The sequence below is a fragment of the Acartia tonsa genome, chromosome 14 (genome assembly GCF_053477335.1).
Source record: "Acartia tonsa isolate MP-2025a chromosome 14, ASM5347733v1, whole genome shotgun sequence".
Taxonomy (NCBI): Eukaryota; Metazoa; Arthropoda; class Copepoda; order Calanoida; family Acartiidae; genus Acartia; species Acartia tonsa.
Window position 1 is genome coordinate 2,902,828 of NC_137273.1, and position 26,926 is coordinate 2,929,753.

Sequence of the window (26,926 nt, forward strand, 5' to 3'; positions counted from 1 at the left end):
AGGAATTAATGACCCTTAATTTTAAGTTTATTATTTTTATTTTAGGATATCCCAGGCGGAATTTTTCAAGGGGTTTTCACCACTCCCATGGGGCCGGTCACTCTTCATACCGTCGAGAATATGAAGAGGCACCCTTCTACAATGAAGAGGACTATTATTACGACAGCAATCATGGCTATCCCCAGGGCGGCCCTGAGGAAGCCTACTATGAACCTGACGAAAACAGGTATCAGCCACGAGTAAAACCGCCACGCAACCCTGAAAACCTCAGTGAACTTCAATGCGTCTCAAGATCGATCCACGTCTACCGCACCGCGAGAAAAGAGGTTCCAAAGGAACTCCTTGAATTGCAAGAAAAATTGCGGCAGGCTAAAAATTTAGAGGCCAACGAATATTCCGATAAAGCCAGGCCTAGGGCCAGGCCTCTAATGGAACAAAATAGGGGAGGGGAACCGCAAAAAAATCGGGTGGAATCGCCACCAAAACGTAGTGCCTCACCTGAATTGGAGGTAGTCGCCGTAAAATCAGCCCCAAAAGCGGTAGAAAAACGTCCGCCAACACCAACAGGCAGCGGCGGCCCAGCAGCCAAGAAGGCTAAGGTGGAAACTCAACCGCCTCCATTACCCCCTAAAAAGAAAGAGACATTAGCAGAAAGCAAAATTGAGCCTAAGGCTTTTTGGGTGACTGCTGAGGAATGGAAAAAAGTCCTATCCTCCACTGTAAAAGAAGCAATGGAGGAAGCTCTTCTCCCTTTCCAGAGAAGTCTGGAATCTAAAATTGCTAGCAATGCTTCATTTGTTGAGAAAGCATATATACAACATGGCAAGCGCCTTATTGAAATTTCCGCAGAATTACTGCGGAACCGCAAAACTTTGCGCGAAAAAATTCGCACTGTCTCTGAGGACTCGACCGTTGAGTTAAAATCACGAATGACCACGGTCATTGAGGCCACTAGTCGACTGTTGGACCAAAACTCTGACAGGGTAATTAAATATATCAATACTCGTTGTAATATTATGAATGTACCTGGGCAGAATGTGGCAACCATAGAGGCATCCCTTCCCACTGGGGACGTATCCCGGCCAGATGATGATGGAGTTGAGCTGATTTCTCACTATGGCGGTTCTGAGTGCTCTGATGAGTACAGGCCCACTGATAGAGAAGGCAATCCAGAGGTCCTGGATCCTGCAGAGGAAAACAGTGACACAGAGCTCGATGCTCAAATCAGTGAGCTCTTTCCATCTGGAATTGATCTACCTGTTAATCCGCAGGCTGGCGCTGCCCCTGAAGATCCAGTAGCCACGGCTCCCTGTGAGGGCGTGTTGGCCCTCCAGAATGCTGTTGCTCCAGAGCCTCCAGCAGCTCCAGAAGATCCTACTTCCTTAGAACCCAATCCTGTTGATATCGTAGAGAGGGCTATGGCCGCAATCGAAGAACCTGCGAGTACAACAGCAACCCGCAGAAGCAGGCGTGCAGGTCAACTGTGAGGGAATATTTCATATTCCCTCAGAAGGGGGCGAGTGTGGTAATCACCATCCAAGTTTATGTATCCCCATCCCTGTCCACATTCCTATACTTCTCTGGCTGAGTCAGACCTCCACTTGTAACCGCCACTATACTCCATCCTGCTGTGTTGAGGGCTAGTTGATTGTTGCAGGCCAAAGAGTGAATACTTCTCTCCCGTCTGCATTCGGTTAGATACAAGCCTATAAGTCTAGGCTGGCGGTATCTATATTTCCCACGTGTTCAAGTACGTCGTTTCTTACCTAACTAAGAAACAGGACGTCCAAGCCTTTAATTGATATCATATTAAATATATCCTATAATAATAATCCCATTAATCTGCCTATTCTAACCAGTTTTAATTGCTTAATAAATGTTGTATTTTTTAGAAATACCTTGTTATATTATTGATATTTAATTGTATCGAAGCTACTCTATACTCGTATTCCAGTCTGTCTGTACATCCCCTCATACGTCAGTTATAAACAGTCCAAAGCCCCCTACCTCCAATGTATGATAAATAATTGATTTTATACATGATAAATACATGCAAATCGGCAAGAAAGGAGGAAAAATGTGACTGTTTATTTGTTTGTGTAGCCATTGTTTCTTAGTGTTTGGACCTAAGTAGTAATGAAGAAGGATGAAACACTTTTGTTTAGCCACTAGGGCTATTAAGCTCCACGCTCAAGTATATTATACCTTGACCCGCTGTCACAAGTGAGCTACTCTTTATTACCTCACCCTCGCCGAGTATGGCATGTGACTATAAATTATACTGGTACCAAAAGTTTTTATAGACACGTTATCTAATTAGTTAACTGGTCTTTTATTAAATCTTAATTGGATGGTTCAAACTAGCAGTGTCCACACAAAAGAAAACTTTTCCTATTTCTAAGAATCTTTACAGTTCTTATGTCCCCTTCTTCCCTGTTGTTTTGTTGTTTACAATTAAATTATACTGATAAATAAATTCTTCAATTTATGAAATGGTAGATTTAATATGGATCAAGGGGACATTGGAATGTAAAATTTGCCGGTACCCAAAGTTCTTTATAAATATTTTCTCATTCATTGGTTCAAAAACTTTGGGAACTTTATTTTTCATCTTGATTGTTTGGTTTATACTATTAGTCTTGGTATGTTTTATTGATAATTTATGAATTGATTAATGATTTGATGGTTCAAACATGCAAAGTCCAAACTTTTTAACCAATAATATTAATCTACAGAAGGAGTAATCAATTTATCATCCTTTGTCTTATCCCTTAAGATCCCTGTTTCACTTTAATTGGTATGTTTAATAGTTATTTATTGTATGGGATTATAGACAGCTTTTAGCAGATAGTAAAATAAAAATAAAAAGATTAAAACTAGTTTGTAGGCCCTGAGGGGCCGATGGCCAGGGCTAACAAAACTGGTATTGAGTTTTCTAAGCCATCACAGCCTACAATGTCAGTCACTTATAATGCAGCATATTAAGATAAATTAATTATGAGAAAAAAAATCACGCAACCTTTCTTTAAAAAAAACACAATCTTAAAAGTTAAATAATGTAAAAAGTATAAGTTTAAATGAAAAAAAGTCTTTAGTAAGTGCTATTTAATTTTGATGTTAAAGATTTAGCGAAAGACGTTTTATTGCTATGTTGATCAGAAATATGTTAGAATTCGTTGTTAGGATTTTTCTTCTAACCTTGGAAAGGCAGTCCTAAATTTGAAAATTTTGATTTTTTTAAAGCTTATAGTATGTATATAAGTTGTTTGTATCTTTTAGTGAAAAAAAATTTTGAAAAACAGTTTTTGTTTGTTTTTTATTAAAGATTTTCATATTTTTTTCATTTTTTTTTTCAGAACTTAAAATTGAAATAAAACAAAAAGACCCCGCTGAAATATTTTAGTTTTACCTGGAATCATCATGGTTTTATGTCTATTTTCACCATACATAGGTCCCAGGGCTCGGCACTTACTTTTGTCTTGATTCAATTCTAGCCCACAGTGATACCAAAGAAAAGAGTAAAAAAATACTCGAAAAGATAGAAAGACTTAGAAAAAAGATGGACAAAACTTTAAAGAACAAAGTGAGGAAGACAAAGAAAGTACTTCAATGACGTCATAAAAATGAGGGATGAGGAGTGAGAAAGATAACCCCTAAAAAAAGAGATGGATAATCTCTCGTTTTTATGACGTAACATGCTGATTTTTTGAGGGATTTTCTTCGTTTTCCAAAGTGAGTAATAGATCAGATATTCAGTTGTCACAAGAAACATAAATAGAGAGAATATGAACAAAGAAAATCAAGAAACATTCACAAGAAATAAGTATAATGATAACATTCATGTATAATTAGATGGACAAATCAATGTGTAGACTAGATGCGCATAAATCATAGTAATCTTTACTGAATATCTTGAAGAGCAGACGAGAAATTCACATGACCCCATACCGTTACTGTCTGAATGACGAATTGACTAACTGAAGAACATACGGACTGAAGGATAGACTGACTGATGGACATATGGACAAAGTGAGTTAAAGAGCAGCTTCTAAAAAGAGAGAGGTGCTGTACTACATACATAAAATTAGATTCTTTGAAGTAAAATGAGAAATTTAAAGTGATTCTAAGAACCTGATGAAACAGGGAAAAGACGATGGACGATAGATCAATCTTCATCTAGCTTTATTATGTTAAATTCTGTCTTAGATAGCTTGTTAATATTGAGGATAAGAAATGTTTGTAGATAAATAAAAATGTCATTTTTGATTAAAGAAAGTTTTCAGGGAATGAGGGGACATTGGGCTGTTTATTACAATAGTCCCCAAAGTTTTATAATAGCGTTTTATTATTCGTTAGCTTAACAACTTTGGGGACTTTTATTGAGTTTTGATTGGTTGTTTTCTTTAGTTTAGTGTCCAAACGTTACAAACACTAATTGTTATCTATAGAAGAGGCAATTTTGTGTATCATCATTGGGGATGTACATATATGTTTATATTTTATTTATCTTTTTAACATGAAATTAAATTTATTGATATAATTAAACATCAAATATGATTGATTTAATTAATTATAGAATTGATAACATAGTAATTTTAAAAAATCTAGTATGTGCAATTATATATGTATATTGTATATAAACATTTTTTATCTATTTTTTTATCAACTTGTCTATAAATCTATCTGTCCATCTTTCTATCTGTCTATCTTTTTTAAAGTCTATCTTTCTATCTATATATCTATCTTTATTTCTAACTATCTAATCTATATATCTATTTTTTTTCTAACTGTCTACACATCTATCTATCTATCTGTCTATCTTTCTAATTGTATAGCTTTCTATCTTATTAATCTTTTTATATTTCTGATTATCTACATATCTATTCTATCCATCTATCTATTATTAATCAAATTTTTTTTCACTTATCTTTCTAATTATCTATTAATTTAAATTAAAATTGCCTATCTATCTATCTGTCTTTCTATCTATCTACCTCATTTCCTATGTTTTTGGCTTTATTACTATCAGGGGCGTCCAAGCTTTTTTATTTTGGAGGGGTAATCACCAATTTCCCCTTGGACGTCTTTGCTTACTATCTATCTTTCCAGCTTTCTAATTGTTTATCTATCTATCTATCTATCCATCTATCTATATTTCTATAAATCTATCTTCCTATTTCTCTCTGTATCTCTTTCTCTCTCTCTCCCAAATTCAATTTCACATTTGTTGAGAATTCTAAATGTATTTATACAAAACTGACAAATTAGTTATTACAGAATAGCATAACTATAATACCAGGGATATAAAAGGATAAGACAATAGACGATAAATTGTTGTACAAACAAGTCATATTTTACAGACTAAAGTTATTAGTGGAAAAGTTTGTACGCTTCTAGTCAACTAAGATCTCAAGAACTGTTGAATAGTCAGATTGATATTTCAAAAATATTACACTATTTTTGAATGAAAACTGTGACATAATTTAAACATCAAAATTTCTCAATAACAAATCCTTGAAATGTAAGTACGTCCATAGATTTCCTGTAATGCTAATAATTAAAGATTTGATCTAGGTTGTTTTGATAAAACGTCGTACTTTTAGGAAATGTTCATTGGTTTAATTGTAAATACAACTGGTGTTTATACGATTAAGCGAAGCCATTTAAGAATGATACACAAAATTACCCAATCTGTAGATTACAGTTAGTGGTTGAAACGTTTGAACACTCAACATAATGATTCAAACAATCAAAAATCAATAAAAGTCTCCAAAGCTGGTAAGCAAACGAATAAGAAAACGTTATTATGAGATTTTGGGGACATTTCCTCATCCTCCCTGGAACACACTACAAGTATAAAAAAAACTTTTGCTAATTTTTTTGCATGAATTTTCTCTGTTTTGTGAGAACCTAGGGTTTAATGTCTGTTAAAGCTGACATTATAAGAAACACTTTGAGAAAAAGCAGACAAAGTTTTTACCCTTCCCCTTAAAATTGTCCCAAGTTTGCCAGTATAAAATAAATAAAATTTAAAAATAATACTAGTTTTGTTTGCTAGGGACGCCGGTCACTTGGATCTGACAAAACTGGTTTCAATCTTATTATTTTTCATTTTAATTTCCACAGAAAGCTGTCTATAATATGAGGCGATAAATACCTATTACCCTTTCCCTCAAATTGTTAATTGTCTCTCGTTGTTTCTCCCCTTTTTTTCTTCCCTCTGGGGGTTCTAGTATTTGAATTTTTATGAAAACCCTTTTTGTCACCTTTTTGTCTCTTTCTTTCTCTATCTCTTTTTCTCTCTGTCTCTCTCTTTCTCTTTCTGTCTCTCACCCTCTCCTTCTGTCTCTCTCTCTCTCTCCATCTATCTATCTATCTATCTTTTAAATCTCTCCCTATTCTCATTTATTTACCTATCTTTCTCTCGTTCTATAACTCTCTATTGTAAAAACAAATTGAGATATTTTTTACTAATATTACTAAATAAAAACACTATCACTTTATTTCTATTTTTACTACTCTCTTTATTTTCTTCTCCCTCTTTTCTCTCCCTTTCTCTCTCTCTCTCTCATTACAAAAATATATTTCTACTATTTTCTTTGTTTCAACAATTACCTCTCTTTATTTATAGAATAAACGTTTATACAAAAAAGCTAATTTTTATGCATTATATTTGCATTAAAGATTAATAACAACTTTCAACCACTAATTGTAACCTACAGAAAGTGTAATTTTGTGTATCATCATTGGGGATGTACATCAATTATTCGACCATTATCTTATACCTTCAGATACCCGGAAAAAAATTGGTAAATTTTATTTCCCAAAAAAGTTTGGAGGTGTTAATAGTTATTTATCGCATCGTATTAAATCAGCTTTCCGCAGATATGTACAATTATAAGAAAAAAAATCAGTTTGTTTGCACCGAGATGCATAGGCATGGGCTAAAAAACTGATTTTAATCTTATGATTGAACATTTTTATATTCGTAGAAAACTGGATATAATACAATGTTATACTTGGTTTTTCGGTATGGCTGAGAACCTGTTCTAATCCACCCGATATTAATCGGATTCGAAGCTATAATGAAAAATATAATTATAACCGCAGTGTATGGACACCTATCACTAAGTTTGGAGGTGTTAAAACAAAATTGACAACTTAATTGTCTGGCTCTGTTATTCATTCTTATACACATCTATCTATCTATTTATCTATCTATTTTAAATGCGAAGCTTTCCTATAATAAGAATCGGTCCTTCCGTCCGTCCGTCCGGGACAATTAGCTCTTTACTTTAGTTTAAACATGTTAGAATTGTCCTATCGATTTCAAACTTTGCATGATGATTCTTATAACAGATTGTACTTTTCATTTATTTTCTGCTTTTTCAGTTCTGACACTTTACAAGCGTTAATGTTCGTTTGTACTACACTTTCAGGGATTCGCTTATATGGATGTTGTCATCCTTGTTTTTATATATCTATCTATCTGATTCTCACTTTCTTTGTCTATTAGATATCTATAGACTTAATTAATCTATCTAGTATTCATCTATCTATCTATTTATATTTATATATGTATGGGTCTATCTTTTTATATATTTTATCTATAGACCTATTACTCAAAATACCATTGTTCTGCTATCTATCTAAGTGTCTCACTTTCTTTGACTTTAAAGCATCTATAAACTTATTAATCGATCTATTATTTATTTATCTGTTTAGTATCTATCTTTCTAAATATCTATGTGTATTTAAATGTCTATCTAGTATTTATCTATATTTTTTTTTGTCTTGTATCGTATCTATCCATCTATCTCTTTGCGTATTTAAATCTTTCTAAATATCTTTCAATCTACCAGAAATATGTCCTAAATGTATAAACCAAACCGTCTAAATTATTTAGGGCAGCATAGTTTTGGTCCAGGAAAGTATTTAGACTATTTGTTAGGTTGGTTAAATTTAACGACTCTCCAACTTAAAAATAAACACCTTAGATATAGTCAAAGCCACTGGTCAAATTGCTATTCCACAGAAATTAAACTATCTCACTTACATTAAGCTGATTAAGTTCTGAGGGGCGCAGCCGCTATTATATACTTAAAATTAACATATCTAATGTTCTTATTAAAATTAGCTATAATTACCAGGCGAACCAACTCTATAATTTAACTACAAATATCTGTATTACATTTGTATAATTTACAGGCTAAAGATATAAGAATACAGGGATAGTTTAATGAAATGAAATATTTAAATTTTCCAATAAATTTTTTATTATTCGTAGAAAATTGTCTATAATACGATAGGAAAAATATCTATTCCAGTATGGCTTCAAAATTAGTATCCGCTGGATTAGAACCAGTTTTCAGCCATACTGAAAAATAATGTATAGCATCGTATTACATACATTTTTCCACAAATGTTAAAATTAAAATCATAAATAAATAACAGATTTGTTAGCCCATAGGGGTTGAATTATATATATATTTTTTTAATATCCTCGAAAACCTGTCTATAGTACGAAGCGATAAGTAACTAGTATAAAATTGTTTTGTTGAAAACATGTACCTATCCTTGGCTAAACGGATATTGAATGGTTTCTGACATGGAAAGGCGTTATAATATACAATTATTAACATAAAAGGAACTTACTTTACTTTTACTTTATTTGTTATTTTATCTAAAACTAGCGGCTGCGCTTCTACCATCAAGGAAAATGGCGTAAAACAAACTTAGATATATAAAAATTAATTAACCTGAAACCAAACATAAATATAAAAATTAAGTTGCTTAAAACCATCCGGGACCATCCATAGAAAGCTTCCATGAAATGGAGAACTCAATCGGTTCAAAATTTTGAGCTACAGAAAAAAACCTTTCTACTTTACATAATAGGATTAATAAAAAGAAATAAATCTACTGCGCCCCTGTCATCTAGGGACGGTAGGGCAGTAACATAGCATAAAACTATTCAAAAGTTTGAAGAAAAACAATTGATTATAACATTATACCTATTGGTCCTAGAAATCTATAAACTGAAAATCAAATAATATAATATAGAAGATGTTAATAATGGGCATACGGACTTTCTGGTAATGATTAAATTTTTAATTTGTAACAAACTGTTACAGGAATCATTCTACGTAAGTTTGCATATGGATAGGACAATTCTAACATGTCTAAATTAACTACAAGAGCTTTATGGACGGACGGACCTTCCATGAAAACAGAAAAATTTACGTTTAAAAATCATTTTAAACCAAAATTATTAAAAATTCGGAGTGTCCTTTAAAACCACTTTGCTAGGCATATGTTTAATTTAATCAATTATTACTGCAATATAAATAAAACAGAGACATTAATGTTCCCAAACAGTGCAGCTTTATCAAATCTACAGGGATAAAACAATGGAAGAATATATCCCCATTGAAGATAAAGAAAATTATCCCTTCTGTAGATTAAAATTATTGGCGGAATCGTTTGGACACTAAACTTAATGAACCAAGCATTCAAAATTTAAAGTACCCAAAGTTTTCAAGCCAGCAAATAAGAAAACGTTATTATAAAGCTTTGAGTACTAGTGAAATAAACAGTCGTGGGATATGAATTATGCTTTCACTTTTTATCCTACTAGCGGCTTTGCCCCAAGAGGTGATAAAAAAAATTAAGGCGAAATTCGTTAAAGGACCAAGGAAATCTTAAGCAAAAAAAAAAAAAAAAAAAAAAAAATGGGGGGGGGATTTTTTTGTTTTATGGGGGGTTGGGGGTGTCCCACCCCCCAAGAAAATAGCTTAAAACCACCACAGGACCAATAGGTATATACCCTGAAGAGTAGAATCCGATCGGTTCAGTGGTTACCGAGATCTTAAGGGACAGACAGACAGACGGACAGACGGACATCGTTCTACTTTGTATTATAGATAAATTAAATATTGCCAGAGACGTACGGACAACGCATAATTATAATGTAGCTACGCTCATAATAATGAACAGTGTCTGTGAATTATATTTGATCATGATAATACACCCTGCGCTGCAACCCTACACAGAATTATATTTGATCATGATAATACACCCTGCGCTGCAACCCTACACAGAATTATATTTGATCATGATAATACACCCTGCGCTGCAACCCTACACAGAATTATATTTGATCATGATAATACACCCTGCGCAACCCTACACAGAATTATATTTGATAATGATAATACACCCTGCGCTGCAACCCTACACAGAATTATATTTGATCATGATAATACACCCTGCGCAACCCTACACAGAATTATATTTCATCATGATAATACACACTGCGCAACCCTACACAGAATTATATTTGATCATGATAATACACCCTGCGCAACCCTAAACATAATTATTTACACACGATAGCAAAGCTACTCTATAACTCTGTATGTCCGTCCTTATCTTGTCAGCTGCTATCCTTTTTTATAAAGTAATGAGCTTTTTTTTTGTCTGTTACGAAGGATTTCGCTAATCGCTGAAACAATATGGTTCTCTTATACAGTGAAGCATATGATAGGTCCTGAGATGCTTTTAGGCTATTTATTTTTATAAAAAAGGGGGGGGGGTATGGTTTAAATCTATTTTTCTGCCCTTCCATGTCCCTTCGAATAAAGAGCCACCTTGATGCTAAATATGTATTCTATGGAATGTTAAATGAACCTAGTAAGATACAAACTGTTCGTTTTTTGCTGAAGATTGTTTTTTATAAGCAATTGAACATCTACTCTATTACTTATTTTAAACATATACTAGTGGCTGCGCCCCTTACATTTAGGAGCTCTGTATTCGAAGGGGTAATGGAAGGGAAGAAAATAGGCTTTAAAAAAAGAATAGCATAAAACCATCCCGTTACTAATGTAAAGCTTTATTACAATGAAGAACTTGTGTCTTTTTGTCCCAGTAATCATTATTTTAAGACAATTCAATCATAAAAAGTGAAAAAAGGCTAAAAATCAACATGTCTAAAATGGACAAACGAACTTTTTGGTAATTATTATAGAGATAAATCTCTTTCAAAGTTATACCTAATTGTAACAGGAGTCTTAACGGACGAATCTAACTTTAGAAAAGCTTTAAATATATCAAATCAAATAATACAATAAATTTGAATTTTAAATAATTAAAGCAATCAATTATAAAAAAAACATAAAAAATATATTTATTTAATTTGTTTAAATTGATCTATTGCATTTTTAACTATCATGATGATCTAAATTAAGAGAAACAAGGATGACAACATTTATACAAGCGAAGCTCAAATAATAATAAAAAGAAAAATCTTCACGTAAAAGTAGCAGAATGTTTGTCTGTTTTTATTTGCACCGACGGATCGCTAACCACTTTACCGATATGGTGGGAATACCACCCTCTAAAGATAAATCGCCAAATACAAAAATAATGACACCGCTGCAAAAAAAAATAATTTTTGCTATTGACAAAAATATAGTGAAAGAGCTTTTAATATCAAAGAAACAAAATTTCATGTAGAAATTTAAATAAAAAATTTATTTAGAGTTGTAAATAATAAGTTATTTAAAATGGGTAAAATGGACGTACCTACATTTTAGACGTACATTTCAGAATTTAAAATTAAAATAATTAAGTAAATATTACAATTTTATCATTTAGGTCTGTTGTGTAAAAAAGGCAAAAAATAGCCTAAACCCACCCGAATTACCACAGAAATCAGCATGCCTAGGTTGGCAATTTATAGAATGATTATAGCATGCCCAAATAATACTGACAGACAGACCCCTAAATGTAGAACAGCTACGCTTCTAAAAATAACACAAATTGTTATTTTTCCTGTTTTCCAAGTGGAAAGTGGCTAAATAGAGCTAATTTTCAAAGGTTTATGTTTAAATTGAAAGGGGGCAGATAGACAGAGGGACGTGGGGTAAGATAGATAGATAGCTAGATAGATAGCCAGATAGACAGATAGAAAATTGTGTGCTGGGCGCCGCCGAACATTTCTATTTCTGTGTTCAAGTTGTTTTCATGTTCTGCCATTTTTAATTAGAATCCCAATTGCTTTATGTCTTTTTAGCTCTCTTTCTTTAGTTTGTCACTCTTTTTTCTCTCCCCTTTCCCTATTTCCACTCCTTTTTCCTTTTCCCCCTCCTTTCCCCTTGTGCTGAACCGGCCCGGGGATATTTCGACCAATGAGAGCGCAGGCCCTGCGGCCAATTAGAATTGGTTACGGGGCCGGGGCTAAATGCCGCACTCTATATTGTAAATGTGGATTCGTGTTACATTTGAATATATTGCTCTAGGACAAAGACCAAACATAAATTTTTCCACTCATGTAAGACAGGTAAAGTAATTATAAACAGAATTAGTTTCAATGAAATCTTTTGCCTTTTAAAAATAAGAAAATGCCTACACTTTACATTTATAAATATAAAAACCCTATGTATTGTCTATTTTTTCTGGTACTTTGGAAATTTGATTAAAATATCAATATAAAAAGAGTAGATATATAGACAGGCATACATACATCCAAATACTTTGGCAGATAGACCAGGGGCGTCCAAGCTTTTTTTTTGGGGGGGGGTAAAAAATTTTAGGGGGGGGGGTAATTCGTGTTTGGGGGGGGTAAAATGGCGCGCGAAGCGCGCCGAAATTTTTTTTTACCCCCCCCCAAAATTTTTACCCCGGGGGTAAAATTTTATTGGGGGGGGTAATTACCCCCCCTAAAGTCTGTTGGGGGGGGTAAATACTCCCCCCAAATCTGTTGGGGGGGGTAATTACCCCCCCCAAACTAATTTACCCCGGGGGTAATTTAATTATGTAAAAAAAGCACCTACCTAATCTATTAAGTTAATAATAAGCGTCTTATAGGTCCTGGTAAGTTTTATAACTAGTTTTGAGACACCCTGACATCCTCCCAAAAGAAATCGCCTATAGAAATTCTTTTTCATTATTTAATGAAATATTTAATTTAGTTAGGTATCTATTTTATGGAATCTTCAGTGCTTTACAATTACATCATAGATCCCCCCCCCCAAAAAAATTTTCAGTAAAATTTTTTTTTTAAGAACATTCAATTTGGGGGGGTAAATACCCCACCAAAAAACAATTTTTTTAAGAACATTTATTTTGGGGGGGGTAATTACCCCCCCAAAATGGTTTGGGGGGGGTAAATACCCCCCCCAAAATCGTTGGGGGTGCCTACGGCACCCCCAAGGTAGGGGTAATTTTTTTTGGGGGGGGGTATTGTTCAAAAAATTTTGGGGGTGCCTACGGCACCCCCAAAATCGTTTGGGGGTGCCAAATGGCCCATTACCCCCCCCCTTGGACGCCTATGAGATAGACATCTATAAACTGTATGGAATGATTTGAAATTTTTTTCCAAAAATTTTAGCTCAAGAATTAAATACTTATTAAAGTTTGTCACTACAATCAAAATTCCATTCAAACAGACAAACCTATATTCTAATAATTTTGTAGATATGGAAAGAAAAAATGGAAACACTTTTCTGACACTATAGGCTTAAAAAATAAAATCCTAAAAAGACAAACAAAACTTCCGTAAGCATTAGATTGAGATAGTGTTTATGTAATTTGGTTTTAAAGATATCATTTCTAATTCTAATAAAACCTGAAAAACAAAAGTCTAGAAAATAATTCTGGGGAGCTTTTTCATCAAATTTTCTGACATGTCCTGATCTTTATTTGAAGGTGATTTGATAATGCGAATTTAATTTGAAATTTTTAAAACTTTTTGCGTTTTCTTCAACTCAATAAAGTTGATCTCAGCATTATGTGTTGCTATCCTTATAAAAAGTAGTAAGTTTTTTATCTGTAGCTCTGTAGCTTAAGAATTCGATACAAACTGAGCCACATAGGTCCTGGGATGTTTTTGGGCAAATTTAAGTCTGGGGTTAATTTAGGCTATCTTTGCTTTTTCTATTCCTTTGTAAGGAGCTCCAAGATGCTAGTGGCAAAGCCTCTACTGGTTTACAAACCATTGGCTTAACCATCAAATCAGATTTGATCGTTTGAAAGCCTTGTGTGAGATGTTTAATTTCCAACAAGTACTTGGGTGGTCTATGCACTTTTGTGGGGGAATTTCTTCCAGGGCATTTAGTCCCTGGCCAATTTTGTGTGTGTGGGCTTCATTTATATGTACTTGTTAAACACAGAGAAAGAGAGAAAATAATAGATATAATCTAGATATATACTCTCTAAATCAGCCAATAGGAAAACAGTAAAAAAACAATTTAGTTATATCATTGGTTAGAAAGTGTACAAATTTTTGTAGTTTTTTTCCATTTAATTTGCATTGGGTAAATTAATTTGTGTCAAAATGTGAATAATATGACAAAACCAAATAAAATAAGTCAGCCATGAATAGTTAGGTTTCCTAGGATATAAAGCTGGATTAGTGGAAAATGTATCATCGAAAAATTTAATCGCTTGTATTATTTGAATGAATCATATAAAATATATATGAACAAAAAAGGTTTGTCTGATTTATATTCTGCTTTTGCAAAAGCCAACCCAATTGGTATTTTCAACTTTTGCAACAGCCAACTTAGGTTATGAAAGTACCAAACTATGCATAGAATTACGTACATATGTGTAATAATATTTTAATTTTTAGGATGGTTGTTTGAAATACATATCTATCTATCCGACTTCCTTTTTCAGTTTAACAGATTATAGGGCCAGATTGATAATCTAAATGTACTACATCTATTGAGAGAGAAAGAAAACTAACTAGCGGCCACACGGAGTCAAATAGAAAAAGGGGGGACTCCCAAAAGGGAATGGGGAAACAGATTTAAAACTAGCTGATGATAGGTCCCCCCCCCCATCACTCCCCTCCCCGCTTAGTTTACCCCATTGGCTGTCGTACTAACTGCTCATGGTATTTAGGAGTGTATTAAGCAAAGTTAATAGAGACAGGCCGTCGGCGGGAAAGGGGTAAAGGGAGACAAGGATGTTATCCCGTCCCAAAAGGGGAAAGCACTAAATAACAGGGGTAACTACATAATAGGCCGAATCTGAGAGTTTGTTAGAAATTGGGGGAGGGTAACATCGAATATAAAGCATTAGGGGAAGGTCTTAAAAAGATCACTTAACATAGAGTAAATGTGTGTGTGTGTGTATGTGTGTGTGTGTGTGGGGTGCTAACGAATGCGCCAACCAAATTAATTAAATGCTTGTTCTGTGTGTGTGTGTGTGTGTGTGTGTGTGTGTGTCCTTCCTTGTATCAGATAAAGCTTAGTTATTCCTTTGCCTCTAAGTGGATCCTAACAAGGCACCTAAATACCTAATATGACATTTTTTACCAATATTTAGTAATCACTCAATAATTATGGCAATTAACTAACAGCCATTTTTATTTAAACTTACTATAAGCCAGTGAAACTTATATGACAATAAAAAGTGACATTTTATAATGGATTAAAACCAAAAAATTAGTTAAAAAAACAACCAGTGAAAAAATACAGTGTTTTTTTGGGTAATAAGTGTAAAAACTAGTCATTTTTAAGTTATTTAATTTTTAGAAACTTTTAAAAGTTATTATAAAGTTTTTTTTTGCATATTATGCTTAGCAAAAGTGACTTTTTGAGCTGTGATATATAAAAGTTAAGTGTTTGTCTGCAATGATAAGATTATTAGCCATGGAGACAGACAGACAAACGTTGCAGGACAGATTAGACAGAGACAGATTGGACAGAGACAGGAATGGATATATTATTACTTGGATGTCACACCCAGAAAGGGTTGTTTATTACACTAGCCCCCAAAGTTTTATAATAACGTTTTTTCAATTCGTTGGCTTAATAATTTTGGGGACTTTAGTGAATTATGATTGGTTGATTTATTACGATACAGAAGGGTAAATGTTGTGCACCATCATTGGAGATATACATTAATTTATTGGCCATTGTCTTATCCCTATAGATCCCTGTGTCACACCAGATTTTCATGTTCTCTTAAGTAAAAAACTTGCAGTAAGCTAAAATAAAATTATACTCCTCCAACCTCTATATTTATTCCCTCCCCTCCAACTGAATGAATGAACTGACCAATAATTGACAGGGGAAATGACAACCTAAATTGAGGACCATTTGAGGACCACTAGATGAACGAACTGTCCAATAAACGAATAGAAAGTTGAATTGACTACAATTTTTCCCCCTGTTATAATATCCAGGTTTATTATGACTTGTAAGTTACACCAGATTTTCATGCTCTCTTATAAAGTGAAACTTGCAGTGGGCTAAAATAATGATTCATTTCGTCCCCTTCATCCCATTCCCTCCTACTGAATATAGAACTGACCAATAAATGACAACAATTTTTCCTCTATTATAATATCCAGGTATATTATATCCATTGTGATGCAGATCTCTGGAGAGAGAGGAACAAAATTTTGAAGACAGCGAGGATGAAGAAATAGGGATATATCATTTTTATTTTCATAATCGTGGAACTTAATTTTTTACTAACCTCAAGTGAACCATAAGAGTTATTTATTTATATTTTAGTTAAAAATTTAAGATTGATAACAAAGTATTAAATTGGCTGTAATACATGGTATGCGTGATTTTTCTGTTTGGTTGAAAACCGGCTCAAATCTAGCGGATAATTATCGGTTTGGAAGCTATACTGGAAATATATTTTGTCAAAAGGGAAGATTCTTTATAACTAAGATATGTCCAAATAAATAAATTGAGTTTGAAATTAAATTTAGAAATTAACAAATGTTAATATTTTTTAAATTTCTAACTTCAAAAGCTAAAATCACACATTATCAGAATATATTATTATTCTTTTATAATAATATTTTTTTTTTCATTGCTGCTATAATTATAGAAATACAATGATATAATATAATTCTACTAATTCTTTGTTTTAAATTTAGGGTAGTTTTTTTTGTTAATATTCTGTTTTATATCAATTTAATATTAGTTTTTAAACAATTATTTTCAGCCATAAGAAAATGATTATTGAAATTTATGAAAAATTAAGGTTCTTTTTCGATATTTTTATAACCAATCTAGTCATATTCAAACACCTTTTTCGTACCTACAAATATACTTATCATAATTTTTGAATTATTTAATTCCTAAGCTAGTATCACTAACAATCTAATCGTTTTTTAATTTCTTTAATCATTGTTGAAATTAGTCTAATATGAATGACTTTATTTTAAAGAATAAATGAATAGGTAAATTAGATTTGAAAATATAAAATTCTGCCATTTAAATTGCAATTGAGGTAAATTTTAAAAATTCTCTTTAATTTGTATAACAAAAGGATCATTTCTTTCTTTCTTATTTAATAATTTATTCCTTTAAGAACAAACTATACATAATTAAATCACATAGTCTTGAATTATTAATATATACAGTTTATAAAATAGCACATAAATTGTTAATAACAAGCGATATTATAATATATTGTAAAAAAAAATTAACTAGTTATATTTGGAGACAGTTTGAAAATCAAATGCTAAAATATTTTGTGTTGTCTTTGTATTTCAAAACAAAATTAATAAATTTTTCAATAAGATATGTTGATATACCACCCTTATCTAATAATTTTGAACAGAATTGAGCTAAAAGCAATGTTTGAGAAAAATAATTGTTTTCATTCCATCTTGATAGACAAGGTTCTTTACTAATTTTTAGCGCCTTGTCTTTAGCTGCTAAAATGAGCATCGAAATTTGAGCAAAATCGTCACCTTTAAAGCATTCATAATAGATGTTAAAAAGAAAGAAATTTTCTTTAAGGAAAATGAACTCAGGGCGACCTTGGAAGTAAATTTTATCTAGAAAAATAGCAAGACAATGGGCGAAGTATTTCGGGAATTTGCAGAAAAAAATTGCATGATCTGAATCATTTTTTACATAACATTTAGTACAAATATCACTATCTATTAGATTCCATTTGAATAATTTTGTACAACTTACCAGTGTGCGTATGTATTGTTCAAAAAGGAATCCTTTATAATATAAAGTTATAGGTAGATCAAGAACAATCTTAAAACTATTTTGAAAACTTTAAATATCTGGAAACCATTTTTATCTACCTTTCTAGTTTCTATTGAAGGATGAATACTAGCAATTTTTTTCTTATGCATTTGTTTGAAAAAAAGCGAAAAAATTGATGGTGTCTCGTATTATCTATAAGTATCGCAGCAATAAATACTAACAAAAGTTAATTAGAATGTCTAAAATTATTTTAAAAGATGAACAATCTACCTTTTATTTAAAAAAATCTTTTTATCCGTTAATAAATAAAGTAGGTACAGACAATTAACTTTCTCAGACAGACAAACTATTTTCATAGCTATTTTGACTTGTCCTTCTTTTAACTTGTTGGCTAAACAAATACCACATTTATAAATCAATCAGTTTTTTTCTAAAATCCAACATAAAAATTTGTAATTGCCATTTTTCACTAAAAATAAATTAGCCAAACCCCTTCACAAGACCTATGTGATTTTTCCTAAAATAAAGACCTTAAATCAGTTCAGTGGTTAGCGAGATCATAACATCCAAAAATGCTTATTTCTTTTTACAATACTACATACTGTAGTTGCTTTGCTTCTAGAATCTTGGGAAAGTCCGGGGGAGGTCAAGAAAATAACCTAAAACCATCCTAAGAAAGTCATAAAGCTTTCCTCAAATTTACGACCAGCATTTTCCGAGATCTTAAGCTTTAACAAAAAAAATCTTACTACTTTAAATAACAGTATAATAACTGAAAATAAACACCAAAAAAAGAAGTTGTTAAAAATTAAATATGGTGCTAAAATGTAATATTTTCTCTTTTGTATGAACATAAAAAATCAATCATTAATAAATTGGACCAAACTACAAATTGTCCAAAAATAAGACAATGACAATTATGAATTGATTAGCGTATATATATCATATACATATATCAATTTTGGTTAAGGTATTAGAAAGAAATCTTTCCATATTCAAATAATAGTCTATAACTATTAGCCTTAAATCATCACAAGACTTAAATTTAAAAAAAAAATGAATAACATAAAAAACGATGACGTCATACGATAGAATAGCCAATGAGAGGCCAGTATACACTGTATTTGACCAATGCAATGATAAAATTTACGCTGGCCTCTCATTGGTTATGACGTCATGATCATTTTTTTTAGTCCGTTTGACCAAATATTTTGATAATAATATATAAATTATTATTTTGAAAATTCATAGATTTAATTACGGTGTTTTTTACAAATGTTATTTAAAAACTTTTTCATTAATTATTTATGCTTGGCGCCTAAAAAGCATATTCAATGGTTGAACTTTTATTTTTTTTATTTTTAAATAATTCTTCAACTAAACAGTAAACTTCAATGATTGTTTAAATTGATTTGATGTATATCGAAAAGCAAGCGGCTTCAACCCTAGCTTTTAGGGGCTCGTTTCCGTAGAAGGAGAGGGATCAGAAAATAGCCTTAATCCATCACAAAACATCACACATTTAGCTTCCTTTGTCAACCCAATCAGACTATCAATTTTATATATTTTTTTTTAGAAAAAGTCCTATTAATACTTAGAAATTTATGAGATCTTAAATGACAAATAGACAGAAATTCGATTTATCAATAACATTTCTCTCCAAACCTATTTATGAAAAAAAAATATTTCTAGCCCCTTCTAGGTCGGAATATTTTATCCCAAAAAGATTATTTTAAAAACAATAAAACACGTTTTATTCTAAAAATTAGTTTGTTTTCCAAATGTAATATACTATACCGCCCAATTTAGAGTTTATATATTGACAAAAAAACACTTAAAATACTTGATTTAAACAAAATAAAAAGTCATTGCTTTTGTTTTGCATTTTTTTTAGGAAATATGATTAATTTAATCCATTAGTAAACATTTATTTATTGAATCTAATTTAAATTGAAGTCGAGCTTTTAAAGGAATGACAAAATACTCTAGGATCCAAAGGGATAAGACAATGGCTGATAATTTGAAGTAAGTTCCCTCTGATGAAACACAAAATTCCCCTGCTTAAGATAACAATTAGTGGTTTGTTAACTCAACTTATTGAGCCAACCAATCAAAATTCGATAAAAATCCCCAAAGTTGTTAAACCAAAGAATAATAAAACCTTATCATAATACTTTGGGGACTAGTGTAATAAACAGCCCAATGTCCCCTACACTTTATATAATTATTATTCAATATTCAATTTTCTGAAATATTATAGTAATTCCATATAAAATCTATTTATTTTAATGGGTTATTCATTTATAATAATTTTGGGAAAATTATAAAATTAAATATTGTACTATATAAAATTCTAGTAGATTCGCCTCTAGCACCTCTGTTTTGGGTCAGGGGGATTTTGAAGATAAATAGCCTAAAACCACCAAAGATTTATAGAAAAGCAAAACCCAATCAGAACAGACACTTATGTCATATTATTATTCTTGCCATTATAAAATTAACAGGATGCCTGTGTGTGTGTGTTTAGTAAAATATATCGCTAACCACTGCACTTATATGTTCTCCTTTACAATGAAGCTTCTTACAGGTCCAAAGAAGGTTTTATTTAGTAAAAATCTTCAAAAAGAAATAGCAGAAGCATGGAATCTTCACAAAAAAACCAGCCGCCTATCTTTTTACCCCTGTTTCAAAGCAACTGACCATGTGACAAAGACATTTCAATTTCAGGGATTTATGGAAAAGTAAATAGAATTTATCAGGGATCTGAAGGGATAAGACAATGGACGATAAATTGATGTACATTCCCAATATTGAATTTTAAGACATAGATAATATAATAAATCAGGGATCTAAAGGGATAAGACAATGGACGATAAATTGATGTACATTCCCAATGATGAAAAACTTAATAACCCCATCCGTAGATTAAATTTATTGGTGGAAATGTTAAGACACAGATAATATAATAAATCAGGGATCTGAAGGGATAAGACAATGGACGATAAATTGATGTACATCCCCAATTATGAAAACTAATTTACTTTATCCGTAGATTAAAATAATGGTAGAAATTTTAAGACACAGATAATATAATAAATCAGGGATCTTAAGGGATAAGACAATGGACGATAAATTGATGTGCATCCCCAATGATGAAAAACTAAATTATCCCATCTGTAGATCAAATTTATTGGTGGAAATGTTAAAACACTGATAGTTTGGACAAACCAATCAAGATATAATGAATATACCCAAAATTAAAACTTTGGGTACCGGTATGATATACTTATCACTTTATCCATGACGCAGTTAAAGCCAATTAAATTTAAAAAGAATAAATACTTCAAAATAAAATAATATGTTTTTAATGTCTGATATGACATTTGACATAGAATGAAGGATTTTGGAAATATTGTAGTGTTCATACGTTTGTACCCAAAGTTTTTATTATCACGACCTCTCCTTGGCTGCCGTAAGAACTTTGGGTACTTTTAATAATTTTTGAAAGGTTTCAAACTTTTCAACCATTAATGTTAATTTACTTTTTTTGTTATTTTGTTTATTATTATTGGGGATGTTCATATTGAATCTCCAGGGATCTAAAGGGATAAGACAAAGGGTCAAGCCAACGGATAAGAAATCGATATTATAAAACTTTCGGGATTTATGTAATAAACAGCCCAACCTCCCTTATTTTACTTAAACAAAAGACACTTAATATTTGAACATACCTACAATTTAAGACTTGATTATAGAAAGGATTCGCATAAAACACTAGGCCTTATTGTCCAAGGAATCAAATTTTACAAGAATGAAAACAAAGTTTAATTGTGGGAGCACTTTTATTGTGTGTGTGTGTGCGTGTGTAGCCTTTAATTTTATTTCTTATTTGCAAGATTTCTCTCTCTATCTCTTTTATTATCTCTATCCATCTATCTATCTATATGTCTATTTATCTATCTATGCCCAAAAATTTCCATGTATCTAACACTCTATCCGTCTATTTTTTTTATCTAAAATTAACTGTTAATCTGTCTATCTATTATCTATAATCTAAATACAATCTAACCTTCTACCTATCTATTTAGCTACAAATTGCCCATCTACCTATTTTTCCATCCAACTATCCATCTATCTAACAAATTACCCAACTATCCATCTATCTATCTAACAGATTACCCAACCATTTATCCATTTATCTGTCCATCTATCTAACAAATTACCCATCTATTTATCTATCTATCTTTCTATCTTAAATGTCTGTCTTGCTAATGACTATCTTTTAAGAAACAAATTATCCATAATCCATCTATTTATCAAATTACCCAACTAAATATCTATCTATCTATCTAACAAATTACCCATATATCTATCTATATATCTAACAAATTACCCATATATCTATCTATATATCTAACAAATTACCTATATATCTATCTATATATCTAACAAATTACCCATATATCTATCTATATATCTAACAAATTACCCATCTATCTATCTATCTAACAAATTACCCATCTATCTATCTATCTAACAAATTACCCAACTAACTATCTATCTATAACATAAAATGTCTGTCTTGCTAATGTTCATCTCTTGAGAAACAAACTATCCATCTATTTATCAAATTACCCAACTAAATATCTATCTATCTAACAAATTACCCAACTATCCATCTATCTATCTATCTAACAAATTACCCAACTAAATATCTATCTATCTAACAAATTACCCAACTATCCATCTATCTATCTATCTAACAAATTACCCAACTAACTATCTATCTATAACATAAAATGTCTGTCTTGCTAATGTTTATCTCTTGAGAAACAAACTATCCATCTATTTATCAAATTACCCAACTACGCATCTATCTATCTATCTAACAAATTACCCATATATCTATATATCTATCAAACAAATTACCCAACTATCCACCTATCTATCTATCTAACAAATTACCCAACTATCCAACTATCCATCTATCTATCTAACAAATTATTCAACAAACTATCTATCTATCTAACACAATAACCAACAAACTATTTATCTATCTAACAATTACCCAACTATCCATCCATCCATTCATCTATCTATCTGTCTATCTATCTAACAAATTACCCAACTATCTATCTATCTAAAATGTCTGTCTTGCTAATGACCATCTTTTGAGAAACTACTTTCTAAGTGTCAAATGTGACAGCATTTGTTTCTCCTTGTCAAAAGTTTGCATCTATACCTATTTTTCTTTCTCTATTTCTTTCCATTCTCTCTCTCCCTCTCTCTCTCTCTCTGTCTCTCAGTCTCTGTCTTTTCTTTTGATATATCTTTCTACTTCTTTTTTCTCTCTTTCTTTTTCTTTCTTTCTTTCTTTTTCCTTTTTATTTCTATATTTTTTTTCCTTTTCACTCTATTTCTACTTCTTTTCTTTTTTCTTTCACTGTTCTTTCTTTCTCCCTAACTATCTCTGTTTCTTTTTCCTTTCTTTAAATATCTCGTTCTTTTCACTTTTGTCCTTTTTCACTCTCTTTCTTTGTTTTTCCTTTGTCTTTTTCCCCTCTCATTCCCTTTCAATCTTTTTCATATTTTTATTTTTTATTTCATTTTAATTAGCTTTTTCAGTCCTACCTATCTTTCTTTCTAACTTTCTTTTTCCTACTTATATTTATTTACTATCTACTTTCTATTTACTTACCTCTGTATCTATCTATCTATCCATCTCTACGCCTAATTGCATAAGTTAAAAGATGAGCTTTTAAATTGGATGGATTCATCATAATTTAGAAACAGAGAGAGAGGGAGAGAGAGAGTTATAGAGAGAGAGAAAGATTGAGTGTTTGCGTGTGTTAAAAACTTAAAGCGAGAGAGATAGAGAGGGAGAGAGAAGGAGAGAGAAGGAGAGAGTGAGAGAGAGAGAGAGAGCTAGCAAGCTAGCTAAATCTTCTTAACCTTAAATTTCCAATTATCCATGCTTTTTCTTAATATCTAGATAGAGACAGATAATAGATAGATAGTTTGGGTGGATAGACAGATAGATATACTCTGGGAGGTAGGGGATATTGGGCTGTTTATTACACTAGTCCCCAAAGTTTTATAATTACTTTTACATGTTGGCTTAACAACTTTAGGGACCTTTTTTTAATTTTGATTGGTTAGTTCATTAAGTTGAGTGCCCTAAAGTTTCAACCACTAATTGCATTCTACAGAGGGAGTAATTTTGTGTATAATCATTGGGGATGTACATCAATTTATCGGGCATTGTCTTATCCCCTTAGATCCCTGGATAGTTGAGAGTGGATAGACAGATAGGTATACCTTAAATTTCCAATCTTGTATGCTTTTTATGGCAATGAAATTCATGTTTGAGGTCATTTTTGCACCACACACTCACACACACATACACACACACACACAGACACACATACACACACACACACACACACACTCACACACTAAATAGTATCTAATCAAACATTTAGAAAATCTTTTTGGCCCTAGTTTGAAACAAAACTAGGGCACTAACCCAGGGAGGGAGGGGACATTAGACTTTAAATTTGACTGGTCCCTAAAGTTTTATAAACACGTAGTCTTATTCGTTGGCTCAAAATCTTGAGGTACTTTTATAGAATTTTGATTGGTTGGTTCTAAACTAGTTGTGTCTAAACCTTTCAACCCATAAAAAGAATTTTCGGTTTTAAAACAAGGATGACAACTTCCATAAGAAGCGAAGCAAAATAAATTTGTTGGTTGACTATTGGACAAAGTAAGTTATAAAGTAGATGTTTATTAAACATTAAAATTTATTTAAGATATCTCTCTTGAATAGCAGCTGTGAAATTAACTCATAAATAGACAGACGGACAGACCTTATTAATGTCGATAGAGTAGCTTCGCTACTAATAAGATATTGATAAATGGATGCCTATTTAACAAAGTTGTTAAGGAAACCACTATTTAATATTAAATCATATCTCAACCAAAATCTATTGTTTTAAACAGTCAAAATTTAATATTCTTAATACTTCTTCAAGTATAAGGTTGTGTGTTTGTATTAATGTATGTCCAATTAGATCTCGTAAACGACTGCACCTATCAGTCTTCAATTTTAAGGGAAGCTTAGTTTTGGTTGTAGACTTGTAAAGGGAGCAAAAAATAGCCTAAAAACATCCAAAGACTGTGGTTTATAACTTATAAGGTATCCCAAAACGAACCCAAAAATTATGTTAGGCATTCTTAAATGGAGAACTTAATCGGTTCAGTGGCTAGCATAATTTTACTGGAAGGATAAAAAAAACTTTACTTCTTTGTAGTATAGGTTTTATTAGCTATGCAAAATCTTAAATAATCTCGCATTTTCCAATCCCTACTTAACCAAAAGTGTAAAATAAATTTGCTGCTAATAAAAAACCAATGGTTGAAAATTTGTCAAAAAAAACTTAATTGTTTTTTGAGGTGTGAGCCCTAATAATGCCTAAATAATACCATCGTAAACTTTAGTGTTAAACAAGGATCACAACATTCTTAAGAGCAGAGATAGAGTGGGGACAAAGGGCTGTTTTTACACTTGTTCCCAAAGCTTTATAATAACTTTTTCATATTCGTGGGCTTAACAACTTTGGGGACTTAAGTGAATTTTGATTGTTTGGTTTATTAAGTTGATTGTTCAAACGTTTCAACCACTAATCTTACGCTACTGAAGGGGTAATTTTGTGTATCATCATAGGGGAAGCACAATGTACATTAATTTATCGGCTATTGTCCTATCCAATGAGATCCCTGCCATAAGAAGCAATGCAAAAAAATTTAAATTGACAAACAGACAAAGTTAGTTATAGAGTAGATGTTAGTAGATCATAAAAAGAGAGAAAGATTATATACAGACCAAGGAAATCTTCACCAAAAATTTCAGCTGTCTATCTTTAATAGAAGCTAGGCAATTCATGTTTCCTCTATTAAAGACAGACGTACCGAAGAATATTTTGAATTATATAGTAGTTTTGCTACTAAAATAAAAGATAGAGAGAAAGAGAGAGAGAGAGAGAGAGAGAGAGAGAGAGAGAGATAGAGAGAGATAGAGATAGATAGAAAGAAAGAAAGAGTAATAGAGAGAGAAAGGGAGGGGAAGACAGAGAAAGAGATGAAAATTTTTATAACAGCAATTTAAAATTTATTGTTGAAATGTGGTTGCCTGTTCAACACACAAATACAGGGTGACCCTAGAAAAATTTGTTAACTTTTTATTTATTTTTGTCTCGTAATTTAAAGAACATTGATAGTGTAAAGATTCTTTAGAAATTCCTATGTAAAAGTAACAGATTGTCTATCTGTGTACTGCAGGATTTTGCTAATTTCTTAACCGATATGTTTCTCCTTTGCAGTGTAGCTTCTCATGTGTCCTGGATAGGTTCATAACTAAAATTATTTTTAAAACTAAAAGCTGGGGGAAAGCTGACACCTCATACCTCTAGTGCCCTTAGATGCCTCTAGGGGCGTAGCTGCATGTATTTTAGGTGGAAGAGTTCCTTAAAAATTCAATGTTAAAAGCAAAAATAATGCATTGTAAAAGTGATTTTTAATTTAAAACTTTTTTTGAACACCCTGTAGGTAGTATATATATATAGGTAGATGATAATTAAAGGTATAATATCTAAATGGCTGCAGGGCTATCTTCTAACTAAAATTTGCACTTTTTTTGTTCAATATATTTTTACCTTCCCCTATTTTTTAGTTTTTTCTTCTAAAAATGCCTCCCTAGACCCCTCTTTTTTACTATTTTTAACACTAACACACTTTTAGTATACTAACAATTTAACCATTTTAACAAATTTGTTAAGATTGATACTAAAGGAAGGTGAATTCATTTTGTGTAAAAATTCTTTATTATACTATACGATACATAAATTTTCAGTAGGTTTAGAACAGGTTTTAATCCAGCGCAGCCT

General features: G+C 31.7%; 1 protein-coding gene across 1 annotated transcript in view; it reads left to right on the plus strand.

Moving 5' to 3' along the window:
* The first annotated feature begins 731 nt into the window (after positions 1-731).
* LOC145306365 (uncharacterized) overlaps positions 732-26,926 on the plus strand; it is a 78,488-nt gene continuing 52,293 nt past the window's right edge. The window contains exons 1-3 of the mRNA XM_080148455.1: positions 732-1,476; positions 2,888-2,957; positions 16,392-16,438. Of these exons, the coding sequence (XP_080004581.1) occupies positions 732-1,476; positions 2,888-2,957; positions 16,392-16,438 (862 nt within the window). The remainder of the gene's footprint in view (positions 1,477-2,887; positions 2,958-16,391; positions 16,439-26,926) is intronic.